At 38.7% G+C, this 12,915-nt stretch overlaps 1 protein-coding gene across 1 annotated transcript; it reads left to right on the top strand.

Annotated features, from left to right (window-relative positions):
* The first annotated feature begins 2,790 nt into the window (after window positions 1-2,790).
* LOC123186868 (ABC transporter B family member 4) lies at window positions 2,791-12,837 on the top strand. Its single transcript, XM_044598538.1, has 12 exons — window positions 2,791-2,970; window positions 7,279-7,333; window positions 7,724-7,899; window positions 8,009-8,230; window positions 8,322-8,560; window positions 8,642-9,167; window positions 9,247-9,520; window positions 9,617-10,244; window positions 10,339-10,567; window positions 11,461-11,727; window positions 11,841-12,104; window positions 12,193-12,837. Exons 1-12 carry the CDS (start codon window positions 2,800-2,802, stop codon window positions 12,835-12,837), a joined length of 3,696 nt encoding a protein of 1,231 aa, XP_044454473.1. The 5' UTR covers window positions 2,791-2,799.
* The last annotated feature ends 78 nt before the right edge of the window (window positions 12,838-12,915 follow it).

Here is a 12,915-nt window from a genome sequence, read left to right as displayed (position 1 = left end):
ATCATATCTACCCATGCCTTTTTAGTTTGATTCTAAAGATTGTTTTTTATTAGTTTGGATATTACTATTCATGGTGTTAAAATCTTCAAATATCAATCTTGGGAATGTTTTGGAAAGTAATATTAATGAATCTAATTGATCATGTTTTACTTATTTCATGTCAATGTGACACATGGTTAATGTGAAAGAGGTTTCTTGAAAGGTTCATTCTATTTATTTTTATGGTATGACATATAATTGAAGGTGTTTCATCATGGTTTATAGAGTTTCTCACATGTAAAGCATTTTGGATTTCCTCTTTGAGATCCATTCATTACGAGCTGAAAATGTGATAGAGGCACAAATGTAAAGCATTTTGGACTTTGTTTTCGCAAACCGAAGTAAAAAAACATATGTAAGTTCAGTTAATATTTCTAGAAACCGAGATTAATACACAATATAGTTGAAAAATATTTTCAAAGCGGATGTAATATGTGGAAAATAATAAGTTGTAAATAAAATGTAATTGCATATAATATTTTGAGACTAGCTGAATTTCAAATAAAATAGAGATTAAATGGCAAAGTACAAGTATGCAAAACCTAAACCAGAATAGATTTGCTTCCCCAAACGCCTCCACATGGGTAGGTTCCATCTGGAAAAAAATATGAATGTAGAAATGGGTGCAAAGAATCAATTGTGGCAAGGCATTGTTGGCTAAGAGGACTACTTTTGGAAAATCATTTCACATCGAGAGAGATTCTCAGAGCTCATTCGCGAGCGCGACGGTGGTAGGTTGGAACGAGAGAGAGCAAACCTCAAAATCTCAATGGAACTTTGGTAGTGTCAGTGGGTTTCCAAATATTTGCAACCTTGAAAGTCCGGACCGAACTCAAAGTAATTTCAGAGTAAAATTCATCAAGTTTGACTGGGATTTTGATGTTTCAAAAACCAAAGAATTTCCAAAATTTTGGACATTTCATGAGGTCAAATGTTTCCTTTTCCAAAACTTTAACGGAAAGGCTAAACATCTGATGTCGGTTTTTTAGACATGGCAAATCGAAAGTTTTTCATGGCCATTTCAGGATGGCAAATTTAGTTTCCAGGCACGACAATTTTCCTGGCAAAAAATGAATTAAGTCGGATTTTTCATACTCGCCAACTAAATTTGCCATCGCCGCCGAATGCAACTTGCCATGAAAAACAGTCGATTTGTCATGCCTAAAAATCTGATGTTCGCTGGTTATGTGGGTCCAGCTTTAAAGCATGGGCGTAGCATCGTAGGTGGTATCCTTTAGTTGCGAGAGCAACACCCTGAGCCCCTTGGTCTTGAGCCTGTCCCTCCCAACGGAATCGACGAGGGCAAGAGCTTTGGGCAAGCTCATCAGGGGGATCCTCAGGTGGTTGTTGGGTCGGGTGAATTGATTCGTTGACGCTGGCCCCAACCAACATGCTGATGGATTGTACGCACTCAATAATACAGAAAGAATAGGTCAAGTAAACAGCTAAACAATACAATAGGATGCTCGCTCTTTCTATACCAGTTGGACAGGTGACAGGTGTACAATAATACATGAAGATTAGGTTAAGTATAAGCAACTAAACGGTACTGTAGAGATGCTCTCTTCCTATACCGTTTGGATTATCTGCTGTGGCGCCAGGTTCTGTACTCATGTGAAGCAAGTTGGAGCATCTTTTCATACTAATCCGGAGTAATCAAGTTGATGCCACGAAAAGTCTGTCCAAGATTAGGTACAGGCTGCCGATGCAACTCATCTAGACTGCTGCTAGCATCATGATTGCCCAATGCTGAGATAAGATGCATTGAAATTTTAGATTATGAATTTATGATTATGAAACAGCGTATATATATAGGTCGGTCAACCGGTCCTGCTGAACCAACAGCGCACACGGTGACTCGGCACCGTTTGTCTACTGTAATATAAGCTCATCGCATGACATAACTGGTGCTCACCCAAAGGGCCAGATTTGGTTTTGAATTCCTCGAAAAGTTCATTTTTTGTCAATATCACTGAACTTGGTCGATCGTCTCACACCTAAATGTCTACCTTTAAATTATTATATTTTGCTAATGACATATTGGGAAAGGCATTTTGTAGCTCAGGTTCATTTGCTCCGGCAAGAAGCCAAGACCAATGAAATTGAAAAAATAGTAAAAGTAGATCAAAGAATCTAAAATTGTTTTGGAAAATGAACGTGAGTTTGTGTTCTAACCGCATGCAATTGTTTGGCCCGACCACCACACATATCCTTTCTTCACGAAAATTTGCACAAAAACATGAAAGTATTCGTTGTCAAGTAAATTATAATGTTAGATGTTTTAATTTTTTACTGAGCATATGTCAAAAAGTTCTGTATTGTCAACGATGTTCAAGTCTATGTCTACAAATGTGCAGTTGTGTTACAGTACCTCTTCAAGCATATGGTTGTAAACTTCTAGACTTAAAACAATGTATACATCATCTATAAAATATTCAACGATGTGCTTGGCTGTTATAAATCAAGAATCGACGCCAAGGACGGCCCAGAAGTACGCTTTCTAATCCAGTTACGTCATTCCCTACTCTTTGCTGTTAGTGGAGCACAAATAATACCCTACTCTGGCAACAGGCCGGGTGTGCAACGCTACAATATTCCTCCACCTCCAGTCATTGGCCTGCCCCATAAATACCCTGCAAATGAGTAGAAGAAATGTAGGCTTTGGGATTGGGTACATACACAATTAAAGCAACAATGGACGCAGCAGCAGTCGCTGCCGAGGGAGAGGAGAGCGCGGGGCGGCACGAGAAGGTGTCCTTCATGGGGCTGTTCCGGCATGCCGACGGCAAGGACCAGCTGCTGATGCTGGTCGGCACGGTGGCCGCGCTGGCCAACGGCATGACCACGCCCCTCATGACCGTCTTCTTCGGCGACGTCCTCGACGCTTTTGGCCACGCCACCGACGCCAACGTCCTCCAGCGTGTCAACAAGGTAAACCTCGATCGTCTCACGCGCTCAGCTGCTTCCATGGCTGCAGGTTTATTGGCATGTATATATATACAACGTATATATTATACCTACTTTGTTGCAACTTGGTCGTCCATGTTATATATCCTAGAAAGCGTGCAATCACTTCTACTCCCTCCGTCCTATAATATAAAAACGTTTTTGACACTACACTGGTGTTATGGGACGGACGGAGTAATTTATAACACCATCCATGTTTATTAGCCAGAAATCAGAGGGATGATCATCCTTATCAATTTTAGCCACATTTCTCTAACTTGGACTCGTAGTAGAAGGTGACCTCCTGCCTTTGTTGAGCCGTTTTAATCCATAGCTGTATACTCCGTACGTAAAAAAAAGTAAAATTTTCTATAAACTTGGTCAAACCATAAAAAGTCTGATTAATGGCAGACCTAAAACTTCAATTTTTTTGGAACCAAGGAAGTATGAGATAAAAACTAGTTACGCTATCAGTGGGCCTTTTTATTATCTGGCCATCTAAATAGCTAAATATTAAGAATTGTCAACAGTGAGGCCTCTTGTTCACGTTATTGGAAGTTTGCTTCTGGCAATTTTTTTTCCTTTTTTTTTCTCTATTCGCTTTTTAATTTTTCTTTTGTTTCACACTTATTACATGCCTAAACATTTTTATAAATGTGAGAACATTTTTTCAGATTAAAAATCATTTTTTTAGTTCGACAACATTTTTAAAAATTGGAAAACATTTTTTATAGTAAACATTTTAGAAAATCGTATATATTTTTTGTAATCATAGTTTTTTAGGAATAATATGAATATTTTATAAATTTTGTGCACATTTCTGAAAACAATTGTGAATATTATCTAAAAATTCATGAAATTTATAGACAATTTGCAATCATTTAAAAAATTATCAAATACTTTATCATATAAGAAAAAATGATAAAATGGAAAAATCAGCCAAGCAAAAATAAACCTGATGGAAGGCCGGCTCACATGACTACAGTAATGCTACTTTGGCAGGCCCAACGTCGCTCACTCATGTGCGGAGCTTGATATTATGTTTTAGCGGGCGTCAGATAGGATTACCCCTCTATTGCTATGGTGGCAAATCCAATCCTATTTGTCCCTCTTTGTGGTAAGAACGGACGTTTGTGCAAAAGTTTTCCAGCTAGTGAACCCGCGTGGTAATGTGGGATGTGAAATTATTTTCTTGCTGGTTTATTTTTTATTTTATTGAAATTTCCTTGTTATTAATTTTTTAATTTAATTTTTTGAATATTTCTATTTAATTTTTTGTATCCTTTTCCTTTTTTCTATGTTCATTTTTTTAGGTCTATTGCTCCTCTTTTTTTATGTTTTTCTCTTTTCGAAAAGTGCATGAACATTTCTAAAATTATACCAACACAAATATAGGCACACATAAAGAACTCTTCTCAAAGATCTGAACAGTTATTTTTCAAATATAATGATATTTCTTTTCATATGCATGGATTATTTAGTTTTTAAATACGAGATGCGCATTTCTTTTGAATATATGAACATCCATATTCAGCTACATGCACATCTTTATTTTCTATACATAAATATTTCACATTATTAAACTGATTAAATAATAAATCTATTATGGTGAACCAATGTTCGTTTCATTATGTTTCCCTTCAGGCAGAGCCACCCCATTTCCCGTTTAAAGCAGCAAATAGGAGATTTCGGTTTGGCAATGCCCATATATGTGAAAGTATTCCTGCAAGTTACAACAAAAGTCCCCTTATAAAGAAACAATTTGCACACAATAAAAATTAATATGAGAAACAAAAGGAATTTAATTAATCCTATATGCATCGCATTACAATGGCAACTAAACAATAACCACAAGTGTTTAGAAGCGGAGAAAGAGATAGAGAAGAGGGTGACGATGGGGGAGGGATGGCGTCTGCTTAGAGCTGTGAGAGGGGGAGTCTAGGCGAAGAGAGTGCGTGTAGAAGATGGAATGAGACCAACGGGGGGTTGGGGTGACTTGGCGGTAGTGGAAGAAACACAAGGGGATTTCTTCAATGGCATAATGTGGACCCGTGTGTGGAAATATTGGGGAAGGCTTAATCCTCACTTGAGAAGCCACCTAATAGCCAATATCCGTGAGTGAATCAGAGTGCCCCTTTGATGGTGGGATTAAGCCTGAACCGCTTCTTGATCTTGTTGCATGAGGGAACTTTGAGGGGGGGTGGTGCTATCGCGCGAGGAGTGGTCCACAAGGAAGGTGGCATGGGGAAAACAAATTAGGAGGACATGGTGCCAATGATTTTGAGAGCGGGAGGTGGACAGAGGAGGGGCGATGTGTTGGTGGGCGGAGGTGGCAGAGAGGATAAGACCATGTTTTCTTCACATCAATCATTGAGGCGTTAGAGAAGAATAGGTAGCATGGAGTAAATAAATATTGTCATATATTTCTCAAAGCAACCTTTATTTCTCTTGATGAACAACCTTTATTTATTTCCTTTGTTTCTAGTTCCTCCACATTATACCTAGATTCATTCCTAGTTCTTCCAATTATTGCATTCCTGTGTGTGTGTGTGTGTGTGTGTGTGTGTGTGTGAGAGAGAGAAAGAGAGAGAGAGAGAGAGAGGATGGGGAGAGGCGCGGCATCGAGCGATTTCGTTTCAATCCGCACCTTTATATGAAAGCCTAACATACCTAATGGGTTGAATCTTTTGTGAGTGGACTAAAAGTTTCAGCCATGTGTGACATGGTTGCCACTCAAAATTGTGTATGATGTAGGTGTATTTGTGGTGGTTTCAAAATAAATAGCCATGTCCACCTCATTAGTGACAACTTTTTGGAACCATCTGTGACTAGGCGTCTTACACGTCCTATTGTATACTAGTGCATCATGTGGTACTAACGTTATTATATTATCATAAGAATTGTCAAGATTTACTAAATTTAAATGGAATGCATTCACATGATAAATAATGGTCAAATTTGCATATTGGGGAACACATCAATACTAAAAACATAGGGTATTTAGGAATATAGAGACCACATCAATATCCAAAACACCATCCTTATCTTATTTAAATATGTTTATGCCATAAATAATGGAAATATTTGCACATTGGATACCATCTCAATAACCAAAACATCATGCATTCACATATAAGCGCGCATGGGAAAGAGAGAGAGAGAGAGAGAGAGAGAGAGAGAGAGGGGGGGGGGGCGAGGAGAGAGAGGGAGAACCGGTTAATATAGGCTACGAAACACCTTACATGTATGAACAAATGTAGGTAGATGTTCCTGTAAAAAACGTGTTACCCATAGAAGACATCAACCAAATATAGGAACAATATATAGCCCAATAGCAAATCGATACAAGCCATCACAATCGGCCCTAAATTTCTAAGTAAAGTAGACAGATCAAGTCCATAGCTCCTAAGCTGCACACATGTGACACTTGAGGCTGAACTGTAATCGTCACCTCAACCATTTCTGCCTCTTCCCTCTTCTCGCCACAACTAGACAGGGAGACATGTTTAAGGTAGAGTGATGTTCTTAGGATGTGGAGCAGCATATGCTTGAGAGGTTTTTGATAGTTTTTGGTGGTGGTATAGGGGGCTTGGAATGAGATGAGATATGTCATTTATAATTTGGATTTGGCGGTGAGGATGTTGTGGCGGTCCAAGCTTAAGTTAATGCTCTACATATTGAAGGCTCCTGATATGGCCTTTACTTATTGGATATGGAATGGTACTAGAAATGTTGTCTCCCCCTTTGAAGGTGTATCATTGATGTTGGTGATCTAGAGTTCACTTATTCGATCTAGAAACGGAAGCGGGATTGTCTTTCTTACACATGCCCCTACTCTTTAAGAGTTTTTATCCAGCGTTTGTTGGCAAGTTAGATCTGGAAATGTCCTTGTGTGTGCATCATCTCCGTTTTAATGCCACTCGTCAATCTAACCCAAATCACGTAGTACAAATAAAATCGACATGTTTTTTTGTCATACAACATTCTAGTGTTAAATAGCTTGCTATAGTGTCTCTACAATTCAATTATATATTTTTGGGACTCCAAAATGCTACATGACCTTTCGATGTTCCGCTATACTAGTGATTGCACTATACCTCCGAATTGCTCTACTATTTGACCTAGTTTATAGCTAGCAATAGCCCGACTATTCCATATAGGCAATTTATCACAAAATAATATGGTTATATTGAATTACACTTAAATGTAAATACTTTGAATGGTTATGTAGGATAGTGTAAGACAGTAAACATATTAATACATTTTCACCTTGTTGTCATTTCATTAATACAGGTGGTTTTGAACTTTGTCTACTTGGGTATCGGAGCAGCAGTCATATCCTTTCTTCGTGAGCACGATACTTTGTCGACGTATTCATATGTGTTTGCACGACCTACTAAGATACCAGGCAATTGTTGGACATGCTTGAGAAATGGTGTTTAATGCACAAAGTAGCGTTTTATATTTGCAAGTTATCGTCATGGCATGATTCCAAGTTATGTTCTTATAGTTCGTATTTGAATAGTATATAGAAAAACCCGGAATATAAGGTGAACGGTCTTAACATGTTTTGTATTTCAACAAGAAGAAGATAGATGAACAGACATGTTAAAACTCCATTAGTAATGATGGCTGAAAAAATGTATTCACGTAACACATCTACAACAAAATTGAACCACACGTATGCGATGCAATGATCATCACATCAAGGTAGGATAAGCCACCTTTTTGTGTGCAGAGGTGTCATGCTGGACAATTACTGGTGAAAGGCAGGCAGCACTCATTCGATCTCAATACCTCAAATCTGTCTTGAGACAGGATATTTCATTCTTTGACACAGAAATGACAACTGGGCAAGTAGTTTCAAAAATGTCTGGTGATACCGTGCTAGTTCAAGATGCTATTGGTGAGAAGGTAACGACTTTCTCCAAGTCAATTGAAGAGAAACAAGAAAAAAATATTCATCAAATTGCAACTCATATTAAAATTGACATAGATATATATGCATTGTAAAATTCCCCAGGTCGGCAAGTTCCAAAAACTCGTGGCTGCTTTCCTTGGTGGTTTCATTGTAGGTTTTGTGAAAGGATGGATTTTATCTCTTGTCATGTTGGCATGCGTACCTCCAGTTGTATTTGCTGCAGGAGTAGTGGAAAAAGTATTGTCAAAAATCTCTAGCAGAGGTCAAGCATCATACAGTAATGCGGGGAACATTGTCGAACAGACAATTGGATCCATAAAAATAGTAAGTTCAGTTCACAGAGCATTTAAACATTGGTTATTATAAATGAATTTCCGTGTACCCAGAAAGTTATCTTGTGGCTATATATGTCCAGGTTGTTTCTTTCAATGGAGAGAAGAAGGCCATCATATCATACAATAAACAAATACACAAAGCATACAAGACTGATGTTCAGGAAGGACTTACCAATGGCTTTGGCATGGCATATGTTTTGTTCGTATTCTACTCTAGCTATGGTTTGGCCATATGGTACGGTGGAAAGTTGGTACTTGCAAAAGGATACACAGGAGGACAAGTCATCACTGTCTTATTGGCTATCATGACTGGGGCGATGTGAGTTTTTACTCCTACCCTGAAGTAGAATCCATACCATAATGATCCTTGGCAGTGAAATTTGTCAATTGTTTATTGTAGGTCTTTGGGTAATGCAGCCCCATGTATGACTGCCTTTATAGAAGGACAATCGGCAGCACATAGGTTATTCACAACGATCAAAAGGAAACCAGAGATTGACCCTAACAACAATAGTGATAAGCAGCTAGTAGATATGAGGGGTGATATTGAGCTGAAGGATGTCTATTTTAGCTACCCAACGAGGCGTGGGCAACTAATATTTGATGGATTCTCACTACATGTGCCTAGTGGCACTACAATGGCTATAGTTGGAGAGAGTGGGAGTGGCAAGTCAACTGTGATTAGTCTTGTAGAGAGATTCTACGATCCGCAAGCTGGTGAGGTTTCGATTGATGGGGTTAATATCAAAGATTTACAACTTGATTCGATAAGAAGGAAAATTTCTCTTGTTGGCCAAGAGCCCTGTCTCTTTATGACATCAATTAAAGATAACATAACATATGGAAAAGAAGATGCAACAATTGAGGAGATCAAGAGAGCCGCTAAGCTCGCCAACGCAGCAAATTTCATCGATAAGTTGCCCAATGTGCGTGAAACATTCACTATGTAATTCCAAGTTCTTGCATTTGAGTTGAGTGCTAATATTTACATTTATCTTGTACCAGGGTTATGACACAATGGTTGGCCAGCGTGGTGCTCAACTTTCAGGAGGACAAAAGCAAAGGATTGCAATTGCTAGGGCAATCATTAAAAACCCCAAAATACTTTTGTTAGATGAGGCTACTAGCGCATTGGATGTGGAGTCGGAGAGGATAGTTCAGGAGGCATTGGATAGGATCATGCTGGACAGAACTACGCTTGTGGTTGCACATCGTCTAACTACTGTGAGAAATGTGGATTGCATATCAGTTATTCAACAAGGAAAGATAGTTGAACAAGGTCATGATCCCCATTTCCACCGTTCACTTCTTATCAATCACCTATTTGGCACATTTTAAACTAAGTTGTTCATATTTCTACATATATTCTACATAGGTTCCCATGATGAATTAATACTAAACTTAGATGGTGCATACTCTCAACTTATTCTTCTCCAAGAAAGTCATGTAGAGCAGAAAATAGACCATCGACTATCTACCCCAAGATCAAGTACAAGCCTATCATTGAAGCGGTCGATTAGTGCTTCACTAGGGAATGATACTGAGCTTTCTTTCACACTCCCCTTGGGGCTACCTAGCACAATTGATTTGCTTGGAGAATATGATACACATGGAAAGAATCAAAAAGAGAAGAATGATGGGGGAGAGGCAGGAAAGAAAGATCCTATGGTACGTCTAGCAATTCTTAACAAGCCAGAGGTACCTATTCTTATATTAGGATCCTTAGCTGCAGCAGTTCATGGAGTTGTTTTTCCAATGTTTGGTTTAGTGATTTCAAGTGCAATTAAATCTTTATATGAGCCACCAGATAAACTGAGAAGTGATACAAGTTTTTGGGGTATGATGTGCTTTGTTATGGGTATCATATCAGTAATCACAATACCAGCAGAGTTCTTATTATTTGGAATAGCCGGAGGCAAGCTTATAGAGCGCATCCGAGCTTTGTCATTTCAAAGCATTGTTCACCAAGAAGTTGCTTGGTTTGATGATCCTAGAAATTCCAGGTGTGTGCAGCTTTGATCTCTTGGATTCTCTTCCTACTATAGATTTCATGAACACTACTTTCAGGTACTATAACTGCCAAATTATATCTTACAGCGGAGCACTTGGTGCAAGACTATCAATTGACGCTTTGAACGTCCGGCGTTTAGTGGGCGATAACTTGTCATTAATTATTCAACTTAGCTCAACGCTTGTCACAGGAGTTGTCATTGCTATGATAGCCGACTGGAAGCTCGCTTTGATCACCATGTGTGTGATTCCACTTGTGGGTCTTGAAAGTTATGCCCACGTGAAGTTCTTGAATGGTTTTAGTCAAGATGCTAAGGTAATTAGCTAAATAAAATTGTTGGGTTGTTGCCAAGTAATATGATTTTTTTGAATAATTCCTAAAAATTAAATGAACCCAATAGTTCCATAAATGTTGTTGCTTTGGACTTAGGCACAAAAATATAACTTTACCACTAATTTGCCCCATAATACATAGAAAACGCCAAGGAAATTATACATTATGAAAGTATCTTCCGAGATTTATTTACGCATATGACTTAATAAAGTAAATCTAAATCTACTAGATGGCAGTGTACTAGACGTTATTGGTTGTCATTATTTCTAAAAACACACCTTTTGGGAAACTTTGGGGGGTAATAAAGTACAAAAAGTAAGTTTTCTACTATCAACCTGGAACCACTACCTCATTATTTGTGCTTTTTTCTACATGTTACATCAATTCAAGTTCAATGGCTCACCCTATTTCATATACCCCATATCCTATTGGGCACATATGAGTTCCATCTTGAGTAGTGTCACAATGAGTGTTCATGCTTGGCTTACATTCTCACACGGTGTCCTTGGCCCCATAGTTACGGCCTGTCATAGTACTTTTATTTCCCGTGCCGTGATCCATGCAGAAATTTGAAGAAGGTGGTGAACTTAGATTGTAATGAGGGGAGCTTCATTGTATTTTGATTAGTTCTCCTACAATTGTTTGTGCAAGATTATTAGCAAGATGTGAAAGGGAAGCTGAATAGGTGGATGAACCATGATAGGCTCCATTTAAAAAATAGTGAAGATAGAAGATAAAGAAAAATATTCAATATGTTTATGAGTTCAGACATAGAAATCTTCTACTTCATCAAGCGTAGTAAGAATTGACACTTGCTTCATTTTTATTTCCTCAAAACTTTTGAAGTTAACGATTATAGATTGGTCATTCTCCAGATGATGTATGAAGATGCAAGTCAAGTGGCCACGGATGCAGTTAGTAGTATAAGGACAATAGCTTCCTTTTGTTCTGAGAAAAGAATTACAAGAATATATGATCATAAATGTGAAGCCTCAGTGAATCAAGGAGTCAAAACAGGAATAGTTGGGGGTATTGGATTTGGTTTCTCTTACTTGACATTGTACCTCACATACGGCCTTTGTTTCTATGTCGGGGGGCAATTCGTGCAACAAGGCAAATCAAATTTTGGTGAAGTTTTTAAGGTATGTAGATGCATTATTTCACCTGTAAAGTTACTCACTAAGGATTATCTTCTCCATATTTTTTCCATAGTTCTATCATGATGTCATTTCACTTAGTAAGTCATACTTTGCAGGTTTTCTTTGCACTGGTCTTAGCAACTATGGGAGTATCTGAAACAAGTGCAATGGCCTCTGATTCAAAAAAAGCAAAGGATTCAGCTATCTCTATATTTACTTTGCTAGACCGAATATCCAAAATTGATTCAAGCAGCAATCAGGGTTTGACATTAGATGAGGTCAAGGGAAACATTGATTTCCAACATGTCAGCTTCAAGTACCCAACTCGCCTAGATATTCAAATCTTCCATGACTTTACCTTGCACATACCCTCTGGAAAGGTTAGCCTACTTCTCATATAATAATTGCATTGTCATATCTTGTACAACCATGCACTTAGGAGCTTGCTTTCGATATGCTCTTATATAGATTGTTGCACTTGTTGGAGAGAGTGGTAGCGGCAAGTCAACTGTAATCACACTATTGGAGAGATTCTACAATCCCGATTCAGGTACCATTCAATTGGATGGAGTGGAAATCAAGAGCTTAAACATCAATTGGTTTAGAGACCAAATTGGACTGGTGAGCCAAGAGCCTGTACTCTCCAATGACACAATACGTGCCAACATAGCCTATGGTAAGGACGGGGACGTCACCGAAGAGGAGCTCATTGCAGCTGCGAAAATATCCAATGCACATGAGTTCATATCAAGCCTTCCTCAAGGATATGGCACCTCCATTGGGGAGAGAGGGACACAACTATCCGGTGGCCAGAAGCAGCGGGTGGCTATTGCGAGGGCGATACTCAAAGATCCTAAGATACTACTACTCGACGAAGCAACTAGCGCCTTGGATGCAGAATCTGAGCGAATTGTGCAGAATGCCTTAGATCATGTGATGGTTGGCAGGACCACGATTGTCGTGGCACACCGCCTATCTACTATCAAAGGCGTCGATATCATTGCAGTTCTCAAAGATGGTGCAATAGTGGAGAAAGGAAGTCATGAGTCCTTGGTCAACATCAAAGATGGATTGTATGCTTCACTAGTTGAATTCCGTTCAGCATCACCGTAATACCTAGGATCAGTATCGGTTCCCATTTGTATACATGGGTTACATGTTGGTTGACCCCCTTTTTGATTGTTGACTTGT

This window comes from Triticum aestivum, chromosome 2A, assembly GCF_018294505.1.
Source record: "Triticum aestivum cultivar Chinese Spring chromosome 2A, IWGSC CS RefSeq v2.1, whole genome shotgun sequence".
Classification (NCBI taxonomy): domain Eukaryota; kingdom Viridiplantae; phylum Streptophyta; class Magnoliopsida; order Poales; family Poaceae; genus Triticum; species Triticum aestivum.
This window is presented reverse-complemented; position numbering and strand designations above follow the sequence as displayed.

What these genes read in the sequence shown, in the direction of transcription:
- LOC123186868 (XM_044598538.1), top strand. Translation starts at nt 2,800, where the DNA reads ATGGGGCTGTTCCGGCATGCCGACGGCAAGGACCAGCTGCTGATGCTG. An exon ending in AAGATGCTATTGGTGAGAAG is followed by an intron (nt 7,900 to 8,008) that starts GTAACGACTTTC and finishes AAAATTCCCCAG; the next exon opens with GTCGGCAAGTTCCAAAAACT. An exon ending in GTTTTAGTCAAGATGCTAAG is followed by an intron (nt 10,568 to 11,460) that starts GTAATTAGCTAA and finishes GTCATTCTCCAG; the next exon opens with ATGATGTATGAAGATGCAAG.